Raw genomic sequence first — 13,832 nt, 5'->3', positions numbered from 1 at the left:
GCTAGCAATCTCAAGAAACAATTCATCTAAAATGTGTGTGATTTTAAATGAATGTTTTAATAATGTGATGTTTTAATTACTGTTTCAGTTTCAATTGTTATTTATGAATCTGTTTGATGGCATCAAATGGTTGCCTGTTGTAAGCTGCCCTGAGTCTCCCCTCGGGGGTGAGAAGGACAAGATACAAATATGCAAAATAAATAAATAAATAAAACTCAGTGTTATAAATTCTCTATTCGCAGCGCTTACCATTCAGATGAGAAAGATAATCAATATATGCCAAGACATATTCTGGAATGTCTCCATATTTCTTTAGTCCCAGCTCAAAGATCTTAAAGGCCACTGACTTGTCCTGTGAATTAAAAAAAATGTTGATGGGAAACATTGGGGAAGAGTCCATCTTTAAGGACCTAAGGCATAGGTTTCACTTCTTACCTTGCTGCAGTAATACTCCATCAGAGCAGCCGTAACATAGACATGATGGCGTGTTCGTGCATCCTCTCGGGCCTTCTTAAATATCATTCTACCTGATTTTATGCCTTCGGCTCGCCTTGCGAACTTCATATACTGAATGTATACCTGAAGAAATTAGATTATCTTTGAGCTGTAGCTCAGTATTCATAAGTCAACAATGCATTAAAGCATGGTGCCATTTCACATCCAAAACTCCCTCCTTTTCCAAAGCAAACTTTTCATGGATTTCTACAAAGTTGCTCAACATTCCCCAATAATGTACCACTCTAGCTCTCTTTGTTTTTTGAGTATTTGTGGCAGAAGCTGGACCAAAACCAAATAAAACATTCCCTTATAGAAATGTCTAGAAAATGTGCTCAAACAACAGGGAATAAAATGAATAAATAACAACCAATTCACCTTCACCTATGTATGTGCAGCCTCTGTTTAGCAAAACACACAGACCAGGCTGCACATACATAACCCTGATGGATGGTCAATCATGGCTATGAGCTGTTTAAAATGAGAGGTAGAGTAAATTTGCTATTCCAGCCAGTCAAGAATAGCTGATAGTAAACACTGCTGGTTATCTGAAGAGGATATGTATAAGCTGCCTGAGATGGGGAATAGTGCCAAGCATATAGACACATAGGTATTCATCCAGCTAGAGATAGTTATGAATCACCCTCTGCTCTGGTTTTCCTGCATTTAGAATAGTTTTTCACTACCAGAATCTTCTGGTGTTCACTGACTAGCATCCTGTTAGTGACATTTACAGGTGCTACGCCCACATTAGACCTGCAGACATCTATTCTGTTATTATTATTGCAGATTTTGGTATTCTCTTCCAGCTGCTCAATAACCAGAGCAGGCTTATCCTTGTGCTCCAATTGCCCCTCCTGGCCACTCTTTTGCTGGTGGAGAGCAGAGGAGGTTGGAGATGTCCCCATAGTCAGACCCAGACTGATAATGTCACTTGCTGGGATCAATGGAGGCCCACAGTGGATCTCGGAAGAAGACTGTGTCTGTCCTCAGATATTTCTCCAAACCGACCTGCCTCCTGCTCCCTAGTAGCAATAGGATGACTGTGGGGACCTATTGTAGTGCAACATTAAGCCATGAGGACGGTGACAGGGAAACACGAACAAAATTCAGTGTGTGAAATTAATGTGCATTATATATCTACGATTAATAGTGCAACAAAAAAAATTGTTGTTATCAACTGTTCCACTTTTTCTTATTTTTAATTAAATGAGAAGGCTAGAAATTTTTCATCTCTTATTTTCCATGTCAAACATCTGGAAAGAAGTCTGTGGGGAAAACCAACTGGGGCCCCATTTACACTGCCATATAATGCAGTTTAAAACTACATTAAATGGTCAGTGTGGACTATATAATACAGTTCAATGCACATTATATTTCTACAATTTATAGTGCAACAAAATTTGCTGTTATCAACAGTTCTACTTTTTCTTATTTTAAATTAAATGAGAAGGCTAGAACTGCATTATATGGCCACACATACTGCAGTTCAATACAGTTAAATTGCATTATCTGAGTCCAGGATAATATACAAATACAGTAGAGTTTCGCTTATCCAACATAAATGGGGCGGCAGAATGTTGGATAAGTGAAAATCTTGGATAAAAAGGAGGGATTAAGGAAAAGCCTATTAAATGGCAAATTACGTTACGATTTTATAAATTCAGCACCAATACATCACGTTTTACAACAAATTAATTGAAAAAAGCAGTTCAATACACAGTAACGTAATGTAGTAATGACTGTATTTATGAATTTAGCACCATAATTTTAGATATAATTTTGTGATATCTATTTCAACTGAAGAATTAAAATTTGTTTATTCTTTAATCAATGACATGAAATAATGAAGATTAAAATACCCAAAAGGCACCCGATCTCATTTGATCTTGAAAGCTAAGCAAGGCCAGCCCTGCTTACCCTTTGGATGGCAAACTGCTGACAAATTGGCTATATTGCAGAGGAAAGAGCTGTCAAAAATACCTCTGAGTATCCCTTGGCTATCAAATTTGTAATTAAGGGAGTTACCATAAGTCATCGGGTGACTTAAAGGCACATACACATACCAAAGTGGGATCAATATCTTCAACAGCCAGTAGCCGGTTGTATATGCTGTGCACCTTCTCATATTTCATCCGACTCTGCAGTCATAAGGAAAAAAACAGTTTTATCAGTTTCTGTGAAAATTAAGGATTTGTAGCGCAGAATATTTGCAGGCTTTAAAAAGTTGATCACACACATGTTTTGGGACACCAGTGAATCTCTGGACTTACCTCCTCATAATCGGCATACGCAAAATAAAGAAGCATGTTCTTTTTTAGTAAAGTGCTGATAGCTCTTTCGTAAATATTTGCAGCTTCGTCACTGAACAATTTTGCATTATTCATGTCCTGAACACAGAGAAAAATTATGAGAAAGCAGTGGTCAAGGCCAATGTGAAAACAATAGATATAGAAAAGCATGACATCTCAGCACTTACCAAAAGTCAAATACAACTAATGTAACATGCCAAAACTTAGAGACAATGTTTTTATTTCTTAGTAATTTTATTTTACATTTAAAAAAATATGGCATGCTTTAAAAAAACCTGGGTGACATATTTGTGCATGCAATCACAAACAAATCTGCTAGAATTAAGTTTTACTATTAAATAATAATGTGTATAATAAACATGTTTGTATTTCAGCCCTTCTTACCCCTTTCTCAGCTAGTAGTTTGCTGGATTGCTCAAGATATTGCGCAGCTTCATACCAGATATCTGGATGATGGCCCAGCACCAACAGACATTGCTCATATGCAAACATTACTAGGAAAAGACATTGAGATAATAAATACTTCTAGTCACAGGTGGCACTCACAAAACATAGTGGTGCTTTGCTTTAATCCATAATTGAAATATAAAGGGTGGTGGGAGGAGAAAAAATAAAAAATGTAATACGAACAAATCTGTAAAGAATGTGAATAGATAATATAGAAATATGTTATCATAATGTAAGCCTACAATAGAATTTTATTATATGTTCAAATATGTTATTTTATTTTTAATAAAATTATTATTTTTTAAAACCCCCAATAATTGAGATATTTGGTTACAAGGTAAGTGTCTTCAAGGCCCAGCTTATACATATTATGAATGTCTTCCTTCAGTTCTTTTTATGTTTATTAATTGTAGACACAAGTATAGTAATACAAATCTCAATAATGAAATTCCACTTACATTTTCACTCTATATAATGTATCTTATTTACTTAACCTTACCAATTCCAATTCTTATAACCACTTATGTTCAGCAGTTTGTCCCATCTGTGTTTACGAATCAATCTCATATCACTTTGCTTTAAAAAAAATCCTTTTGCCAAATACCTATTAATTTTTATTATCTAATTTCCCTATTGGCAGTGTATCTATTTTTATTATTGGGAATTTAAAAAGGAAAATTGCTCCTTGCCCCCCTCCCCTCCCTTCTCCTGGCTTGAGCACTGAATTACAATTTTGGAGACCTCTGTTTGATTCACTGGGTGATCTTTGGCAAATCTTTCTCTTTCTCAGCCTCAAAGGGAGGAACCGCTTCACCCCCTACCAACCCCAGAGATCCCTCCGTTCTGAGGACCAAGATCTATTGGAAGTCCCCAGTGTCAAGACCTTGCGTCTAACAGCAACCAGACGCAGAGCCTTCACAGCAGTGGCACCATCACTCTGAAATACTCTGCCACCTGAAGTCTGTGCCTTGCAGGACTTACCAGCTTTCCGCAGGGCATGTAAGACATACCTGTTTCGACAGGCTTTTAATGTTTGATATTGTTGTTTTTAAATTGTTTTAAATTGCTTTTAAATTTTGTTAGATTTTAGCTATACTTAAGCAGCTCCAAGCCCCAGGGGAGTGGCGGCATATAAGTTTAAATAATAAATAAATAATAAATAAATGGCAAACTTCTTCTCAACAAATCTTGCCAAAAACAACCCTTATGGTCACCAAAAGTCAGAAACAACATGAAAGCACCAAAAACAATATACTAGTATGTATAATCCAGAGAAGGGGAAAAACCAAAGTGGAATTGAACCTATTGCAGTCAAGAAGAACTAAATTCACAGGCCATTCATCTTGTCCTATATGGTAAGTAGAAGCCAGTGTTTAAAAAAGACAATAGCAGCATCTAAGCATAAATATTATTCCTGAGGTCCACTGCAAAAATCCACAATTACCTCTTTTTGTTATCAGGGTTTGGTCTTCAGTTCGCAGAGGATTGCTCTTTTCCCACTGTATATATTTCTTCCACATGTCTACCTGCTGAGCCTCTTGAGGGGTATTCTGTGGTGGGACCGAAGGAGCATTGCGGTCTAGACCTTTCATTACAGTCTCATATTCCTTAAGGGGAAAAAAAATCCACAGCTAATCAGAGCAGCATAATAAAGAGTCCATTATAACGTGACTTTAAGTACATTTTATAGCAAACTTTGAACTACTCCATTTCATTAACCATCTGTTGCCAGTCAAACATGGATACTGCATTTCATTAGAATTAATTTCAATTTGTAAAAACACAAATAAGAATCTGTACCTTAGCCACACGTCTTGCATTTATATAATCTCTACTGCGATCTTCAATCATTTTCTTAGCTAAATGGATATTGATTCCCTGGGAAAGGAAAATGAACATTTAAGCTCTGCAATCCTATGCACGCTTACTTGGGAGCCGTGAGCTCTGTGGGGCACACTTATGAATAAATATAAACGACACTGTCATTTTGTCTTTTTCTCCAAATACAAAATATTGATCTTATTTAAAATGTTTCATTCAGGACTAAATTCTTTTGACTTTTGTGCATCAAAGTGAGACCAAAACTTCATTGTTAGACAGGAGCAGTAGATTCAGGCAAACCAAAAACTCTATATCCTATTTTTGCAGATACAAATAAAATTGGACACCAATTAATTAAGTATACATTTTCTTCCAAATTACCACACTATATTATTTTCTAAGTCTGTCTCTTGTCCAGAATGGGGAAGCCTCCAACATTTGAATTACTGTTCTGCTTAAAGGAGAAATGCTGTTTTACTAGCTGACCGTCCAAGTGGCAGGGAAGTACTCAACCAGGCTCTGAGCTAGCAGACAGTGTAAAGCAGTGGTTCTCAACCTATGGGTCCCCAGGTGTTTGGTCTACAACTCCCAGAAATCCCAACCAGTTTTCCAGCTGGGATTTCCAGCTGGGATTTCTGAGAGTTGACATCCAAAACACCTGGATGCCCAAAGGTTTGGAACCACTGCTAGAGTCTGGCTTTCCCTGAGTAAAGTGGGGAGGAGGAGAACCATATAAGCCACCTCTAGCTCGTCAGAGGAAAGGCATCATATCAATATAATTAACAATGAATAAAAAGGACAGCACCCCTAAAATCATGGGGAAAAGGAGTGTGAGAGTATTTTTGAAAGGAAAATTTGCAACTTTTCAATCTTCTCAATGTTTACAGGAGAAATTGTCTTGTCTTCTTCTTCTAACTCTGTACATTTTTTACAAATCTTTATTTGGCATACCTGAATTTTAAACTGTGGGATTAAAATGAACTTGCAGAGAATCCATTCACCCTGCCACAGCACAAAAGCCTCCCTCTCTACCACAAATACACGAAAAAGTTGTATCCCACAACAAGCTGTCACCCATATTAAGTTGGAATGCCAAGCATCTTTGCAATTACCTCTTCATACTTGCTATAATCTCGCCAGAGTTGCTCAATGTTAATCATTGGGTTCACGCAGCCACGTTGATAAACCCTGCGAACAGCAGTTATCCTCTGGTTTTCTGCGTAGGATCCTACTGCTTCACTAAATTGTGAGGCGAGACAGTAACATGTCAGCAATTACACACTGCAACCTGTATAAATATCAACGTGGTATTAATCAATAGAGGAAAAAAGAAGAGGTGTACTTACACGCCTTTCAAAAAATTGATGTAATCCACCCAGATCTATGTAAAAATATACAGAATCAGAGAATTGAAAAGTTTAGATTGTCATCAAGACTTTTACTGCCCCTTTTTGACATAAAGGCAGAGCACAAGTTTAAAAGAATAAAGACATAAACGTCATAAATGTGTATATGAAGTTTTGAGAAACACACCTGGTATGACATTATTTCCATGCCAATTTTATCCAAAGCAAAGTCATATGCCTGGGCCATTTTCTCTCTAAAGAAAAAAACACACACAATTAAAACAACATGACAAATTACTATTACATTTTAAATGTTGCTTTTTTAAACATCAAACTCATAACAAGCTGGTGAAGACATGATTGTTTGTAAAGCTCAAAGGAAAGTTCATAGCTTGGTACTGGAAAATACGATCAAGGTAGATATATCATTAAGAGTATTTTCCCTTATTCTAACTATCCCTAGGAAATACCACATTTTATTTCAAAGTCTAGATTTTAAAATGTATGAGGCTTGAGCTGCTGGGAGAAACAGCGTGTTCCATTCAATATTTAGAAAGTAATTGAAGATCAATCTATTCATATTATGCCATTATCTGTTCTTCACATCGTTCTTATCCAGAGTTCTCACTGTTGACATAGGATTTTACATAACTGCCTTCAATGTTTGTGCGATTTCATTATTACAATTATTATTATTATTATTAGTAGTAGTAGTAGTAGTGGAATGAATTCAGTTATATATATTTAAATGAGTTCAGGAAAAAATGGCACAGGGTTTTCTGCACGCAGGTTTCTTTACAAAGCCAAGTTGCTTTAAAAACTGTTTAGAACTTTAAAATGTGGTTTGTTCTAAGTGCCTAACAAGAGAGAAACTTTAAGAAGAAACAAAAACCAGCCTTATTATATTCAAACAACCAAGTGAGTCAGATCACCCACCTGGCATCTATGTCTAATTCATCTGACTTCAAGAGAGACCATAGAGGTATCTATGATTTCTATGGCTGTGCAGGGATTTCAAGCTATTCCTCTCAAAACTTTACTCAAATCACTTCCTTTGAATATGGAAGTGGAAGGAGCCTCAGCAGCAGAGCTAAGGGTTGCATCTTCATTGGATCAGCATCAGGAGCTGATTTTGCTAATAGTATTTGGAAATGACACTTAATCAGTTCCTTCAGCAAGTATTCATTACAATCACCATCTTGCAATGGGTCCCCAGTGGCACAATGGATTAAGCCCTTGTGCCGGAGGACTGGTTGACTGACAGATTGGCGGTTTGAATCTGGGGAGTGAGGTAAGCTCCCATCTGTCGAGCTCTAGCTTCACATACAGGGACATGAGAAAAGCCTCCCACAGGATAGGAAAACATCAATCATCCAGGCATCCCCTGGACAATGTCCTTGAAAACAGCCAATTCTCTCACACCAGAACTGACTTGCAGTTTCTCAAGTTGCTTCTGACACAAAAAAAAATCATGTTGCAGAAATTAAGAGGCATCCGTTTACAAAGGACAGGTTTCCCCAAAGCAAATGAACACCAGCCCAATATCTTTTTCTGCCTGAAGCAGAGCTCTAAGCACCTATCCTTTGCTAAATAGCTAAGTATGCTGATGTCTTTGGCACACCCATCTCTAAGCCATATTGTACCAGACTATCAAATCAGCTCTGCCATGGTCCATGAAGAGTCGCGTAAAGAAAGGTGGACCCTTGGGTTCCCGGTTTGGCTCCTGAAGAAAGGCTGCCCTTCAGTGCCACAACTATGCTGTTGCCATCATCAAATTTGTATCCTCCCTGATGCACCTGCTGTTTAGTTGATGCCAGAATGCCGAATTCCTCAACCTGATTCCCCAAAATAAGGCACTATGAGTGAAGGAACCATGGAAAGAAACTGTTCCCCCGCTGCTTTGCCAGAACCGTTGGTACTCTCATAATGCCTCCCAACAATTGAACAAGGGCTCAATAAATCCTCAGGTTTCTCTGGATGCTTCCATTTTACTATAACAAAACACTGTAATGTGAAGGTGAAGAGCAGGAGGTAGGTCCACACAGGATTTCAGATTCATGTCTGAACAATTCAGAGATTAATTCCATCCTTCATCTTTCCAACCTGTCCTGGTGCAATTTGGAAGTATGTCACTTCACTCAACTGCATGAAAGGGATGGACCTATTAGTTATCTAATTCTTCTTTTCCTTATAGATCTAGAAGAAGTGAAAAACAAATCATATCTACTTACTTATAACTAGGTAGCTTTCCTTTGGTTTCTCGCACATATGAAAGGTAGCATTTCCACAGGTCAATGTGTAAAACTTTCATAAGGCACCGCTGAAACAACTGTTTTAGTCGGGGAAAAGATAAACAGGAGTCCATCAACTGATTTCAGCAGACATTTAAGAGACAGCAATAATAATTTCTCTAAATCTTTCGAACTTCTCCTGGTGACTTTCATGTGTAACAATCCATCTGTAACAATCCATCCATATGTAAAGATGCTTTGGGGGCAGTGAAATGACGCTGTTGCACAGAGAAAAGATCTACTGCAGCCAAAAAAGAAGGCTTCCAACTTGGGTCATCTCCTGCTTTAGTTTTTCCTCCAGGATTTAACATTGCATTCTGCACATCTTTAAGTATGGGTGTGCCTTTTTCAAAGTAGATGATCTAGGCATATCCTATTAAAAGACCTGCAAATCCTGTACAAGTGCCCCTTCAGTTAGTGCAAAACCTGTGAGATTATGATCTAGATCAGTGGTTCTCAACCTGTGGGTGCCCAGATGTTTTGGCCCTCAACTCCCAGAAACCCTAACAGCTAGTAAACTGGATGGGGTTTCAGGGAGTTATAGGCCAAAACACCTGGGGACCCACAGGTTGAGAACCACTGATCTAGATGTTCCTGCTAGTGAGTTATAGAGCATAACTCCTATTAAAAAGACCTTCTAAATAGCTGCACTCCAGAAATGTATTTATTGAAAAATGTACAGTTCATTCAACTGAATCATGTTTTGTCATACAAATGACTAAGTGCCCTTACTTGGCATATACCTAGATACTATTCAGTGTCAAACAAAATCTGTTTTTTTTATTTTTTCAGATCTTTTCATTTTTCCTGTTTTACATCAGATTCACTGGCCTAGATTTTATTGTTTTTGTTTCACTGCATGCATTCCTTGTTTCTGTTGCAAATTGTCCCCAAGAACATGATTATAGGATGTTCTTAAATAAATACCCCAGAAGTAATTCTGACAAGAAAGATTATCATTATCTTTATTGCAGACTGCTATTGATTAGTTTTCAGATGCCAATAATAATAACATTATTTAATACCCAGAAAATGTTAAGAAATAAAATCATAGAATCATAGAGTTGGAAGAGACCTCATGGGCCATCCAGTCCAACCCCGTCAAGAAGCAGGAATATTGCATTCAAAGCACTCCTGACAGATGGCCACCCGGCTTCTGTTTAAAAGCTTCCAAAGAGGGAGTCTCCACCACATTCCAAGGCAGAGAGTTCCACTGCTGAACAGCTCTCACAGTCAGGAAGTTCTTCCTCATGTTCAGATGGAATCTCCTTTCTTGTAGTTTGAAGCCATTGTTTCACGTCCTAGTCTCCAGGGAAGCAGAAAAAAAGCTTGCTCCCTCCTCCCTATGACTTTCTCTCACAAATACAATTATTGTCAAGGATAGCACAGGCTACCTTAAAAATATTCTCTGAATTCATACCTAAATCTCTTTCTAGTCTCTCCATGTTAATGACTCATATACTGGGATGTAGCGTGATTCAATTCAGTGATTTTCTTTCCCCAGATTATGTGAGAACTACTGATAGATAAAGGATGTACTCTGCTGTTCCACCTTCTGCTGCAATTATCCAGATTGCTCTCAGTAAATGTAAAGACTACACTGATTTCTCTAACCCTTTGTACTACTCTGTCATCAGCTTATGTTTGGGGGGGGGGGAGCTTGCACTGCATGAGGAGCTCTTCAGTTTGATGACTAATGCTAATTCTTTCTTAATTAAAAAAATGCATCTTGATTCACCCAAATAGAGGTAGCCTCATCGCAAGTGAAGATTGCAGTCTGGCAGCACTCACACAGAGCCACTTGAGGTATGTTTACAAAGCTGGTTAGACTTGCTCGATAGAAGTGCCTTAAAATCCTATATGACAATCCACATATGAGGACCCTGGTTTCCACAAATCATACTTCCTTGTAAGTGCTGTTGAAAAGGCAGATCTGGTGTGTTTCACTGAATCACTCAGAAGGGTCCTCTCCACGATCTCAAAGAGCACATCCTCCTATAGGATTTTGTCAGAAATATACAATCTTCAACCGAAGCCTTGTCGTACATCCACCCACTGAAAGGCAAAGTTGATGGGCACAGCTTTCTCTGTAAGAGCAGCCCAACTGTGGAACTCCTTCGTATGAGAAGTTAGCCTGGATGCATCCCTTTCCAGTTTCCAACAGACAGTTAAGTGTGTTATTTTGGATGGCGTTCAGTCCTTAAATAATGGTTCTAACCATATTTTTTAAAACATTTAAATAACTTAAAATGTGCTTTAAACATTTTATCTGTTGTAGATCATGTTGTGGATCCTAGTGTGTTGCAAGGCAGAAGATAAATGGCAAAGAGGGAAAGAGGAAGATAGATAAATACTAATATTACAAAATAAAGGAGATTTTTTTCACTTTAATGTCATACTTTATCTTTTTGTCATTTGGTTCAAAACAATCAACAAAACAGACATTGTCTACTTGATATTCAAAGCAGGATATGTTAACTATGCGTGGAGTTGCAACTATCATCCTCAAATCACTTAATGAAGAGAAAAACCATTTTAATAACTTTTCCAAATTGATTTAAGATGCAGTTATACTTTTACACTCACCTTTTCTACTTTGTCATAGTTTTTTGCTTTTATCTGTAAAACAAAACAAAAAACTGAAACAGTCAGGTATACAGCATGTTAAAGGCAGAATAATATAGTAGGATGTAACCGAACTAGATTCAGCACAGTGTAATTTAATTTTATCATTGACAGGAATATATTTTGCAAGTTCACTTTCCTATATTCACTGACATTTTGAGAATTTAAACTTTCCTCATGAACAAGATAAAAGCAATTTTAATACTGAAAAAAAATCTCAGATAGAATTGAAGGCTTTTAAAATTATTATTGAGATCTTATTGTATTTGTAATGTTTGGCTACTGTGAGTTGATGCATTTCAATTTTCTAAAGCAGTTATTGAGCAACAGATTAAATCAGTGTTTCAAACCAGGTGCTTTATAGAAGGAAATTCAGTGACTTCTCTGAAGTAAGATAGATTTTTCTATTGTTACATTTTTCCTCCAGTCTTACCAGCAACACTGGTATAGCAAGGGGGCATTTTCAAATTTGCAGGTTCAACTGTGATATCCTAAAGGCCAAGCTTGAATTTACATGTGCAACACATAGGGTGCCACTGAGTCCTTTACAAAAGAGTTTCCTGGGAGACAGATATGTATGACCAGCTTGCTTAATTATACAATGTTTAAGAATCACCATTTTAACTGTAGCTCTTCAGGATACCTCTCAGCCTAAAAGATGATTTTAATCTTTCATAGCTGAGAGATGGCCAAGTCAATAATTGGCCAAATCAATACATTACTTATATAGTGTGGAAAATATCAGACAAACTCTACGGTCTCTCTTGAAGTCAGATGAATTAGACAGTCAAAGCATCAGAACATGCACCACTTCAAAAATACTTCCTCCCTTCACCAAATGATACTGCCAAAGAGGAAAAATAAACTTTACACAGGTATGTGCAAACCCAGGCCTGCGGGCCAGTCGTGGCCCATTGGACTCTTTCCTCCATCCATCTGCCTCAGCCCTCCTCTCAGCATGTAGACATAGTGGTCAGAGGAGATGAAGGCAGAGACACATGGCTGCAAGAGCTCTCTGGAGAGCTCTCGGCAGCAGCCTGTCTCTTCCCCCTCTCAGCCTGGGGGCATGGCAGGGCGCTGTGTCCCCAGGCTGAGGAGGACCCTCCCTACAGATGCCATACATCCCCCTCAGGCCAACTGCCCTCCCCCCCTCCAGTGCCAGCGGCACTTGGCCCTCAACACCAGCCCATCCTGCCCCACCCTGCCCCACAATGTGGCCCCCACCAAAAAAAGTTTCCCCATGCCTGCTCTACATGTATTATATTTTATATAAGAGGCAAAATCCTGAAAGCTAATACTGAATGAGCTCTTCTTAAGAAGCAGTGCATCGGATTCAGGGGAAACCCCAGGTCTGTAGCAGTGCAAAAATATTTACAAGTGAAAGACCGCAAACAACAAAATTATGCCTATGAAGGCTGGATGTGGACTGCTGACAGTCCATTGTGGGTAGATGGAGCATGAAACTAGGAGAAAGGAGAATGGAGGTTTCCAGGAGGGGGGCATGACAGGCTGCCTCACAACATTTTGAATTGCAAAGTGGTGGTGTAGGTCCCACTTGGTTTGGTTTTTGTTTAGATCTTTTACCATAAGAAAATTACTTATCTGACAGAAACAATGGAAATATTACAATTTTGATTTGTTGGAGATTTATTCAAGTGAGGTCAGCGATCCTACTACCATTCAAACACAAGTGGGATGTTTGTATAAACATGAAAGGAAATTTGACAAGCCATATGTCAGAAAAAAGCAATGTTTAAACATTCAAATCCCAGGTAACCCTGGCATAGTCAAAGAAGCAAATTTTGACAGGGACACTGATATGGATTCCTCTGGAATGTTTACACTATTCAGACTGGAAGGTGCTGAATATGCTGATGAAGAGATGCTGAGAAGAAATCCTGAGGTTTCATTTAAATCTTTTCCCATATGATGTAGCAATCAAACACAATACAGGTGGGTGGGACTCCTGTTGTTCCCAGCTAATATGGCATCTGGGAATTCTGAAGGAAGAGGATGGAAGCTGTCATCCACACTTCATGGGGGACATGTTAGGGAATGATGGATTAAGGTCTTGTTTGTGCTTCAGCAAATTAGGATGAATTAACATAATTCAGTGGCACTCAAAGGTATATCAGAAAAGTTAAGGGAACTGAAGTCATTTGTCTTCCTTGAAATGGCTAGTGTTAAAATACAAAGATCTGTCATCCATTCATACTTGCCTAAATGTTTTATGTATATGTCTAAGTGAAGAAAAGAAACGCGAAACAAAAATGACTCAAGCATATGATTTTAAAATTTTATATACATATGGGGCAAGTTATAATCCAAATCCAAGACAACATTTTGTTCTGCATTTAATCAAATGGTAAATCAAAAAAAGCATCCATATATAGACAACCCATGGTGTTGTTTGTTGAAGTCTGGCCTGTTGTACTTCTGTTACTTTGCCCCTGTTGTGAATCTCTGTTAAAACATTAGATTGCCAGCTACAAACC

At 38.1% G+C, this 13,832-nt stretch overlaps 1 protein-coding gene across 1 annotated transcript in view; it reads right to left on the bottom strand.

Moving 5' to 3' along the window:
* CSTF3 (cleavage stimulation factor subunit 3) overlaps positions 1 to 13,832 on the bottom strand; it is a 59,044-nt gene that overhangs the window by 7,334 nt on the left and 37,878 nt on the right. The window contains exons 4-15 of the mRNA XM_060766564.2: positions 11,299 to 11,331; positions 8,653 to 8,750; positions 6,609 to 6,675; positions 6,422 to 6,456; positions 6,188 to 6,314; positions 5,055 to 5,132; positions 4,699 to 4,861; positions 3,192 to 3,301; positions 2,769 to 2,885; positions 2,562 to 2,636; positions 436 to 579; positions 250 to 352 (exon numbers count right to left, since the gene is read on the bottom strand). Of these exons, the coding sequence (XP_060622547.1) occupies positions 250 to 352; positions 436 to 579; positions 2,562 to 2,636; positions 2,769 to 2,885; positions 3,192 to 3,301; positions 4,699 to 4,861; positions 5,055 to 5,132; positions 6,188 to 6,314; positions 6,422 to 6,456; positions 6,609 to 6,675; positions 8,653 to 8,750; positions 11,299 to 11,331 (1,150 nt within the window). The remainder of the gene's footprint in view (positions 1 to 249; positions 353 to 435; positions 580 to 2,561; positions 2,637 to 2,768; positions 2,886 to 3,191; positions 3,302 to 4,698; positions 4,862 to 5,054; positions 5,133 to 6,187; positions 6,315 to 6,421; positions 6,457 to 6,608; positions 6,676 to 8,652; positions 8,751 to 11,298; positions 11,332 to 13,832) is intronic.

The sequence above is a fragment of the Anolis sagrei genome, chromosome 1, assembly GCF_037176765.1.
Source record: "Anolis sagrei isolate rAnoSag1 chromosome 1, rAnoSag1.mat, whole genome shotgun sequence".
NCBI classification, from domain to species: domain Eukaryota; kingdom Metazoa; phylum Chordata; class Lepidosauria; order Squamata; family Dactyloidae; genus Anolis; species Anolis sagrei.
Note: the sequence above shows the minus strand (reverse complement) of the source record. Positions and strands in the feature narration are given on the sequence as shown.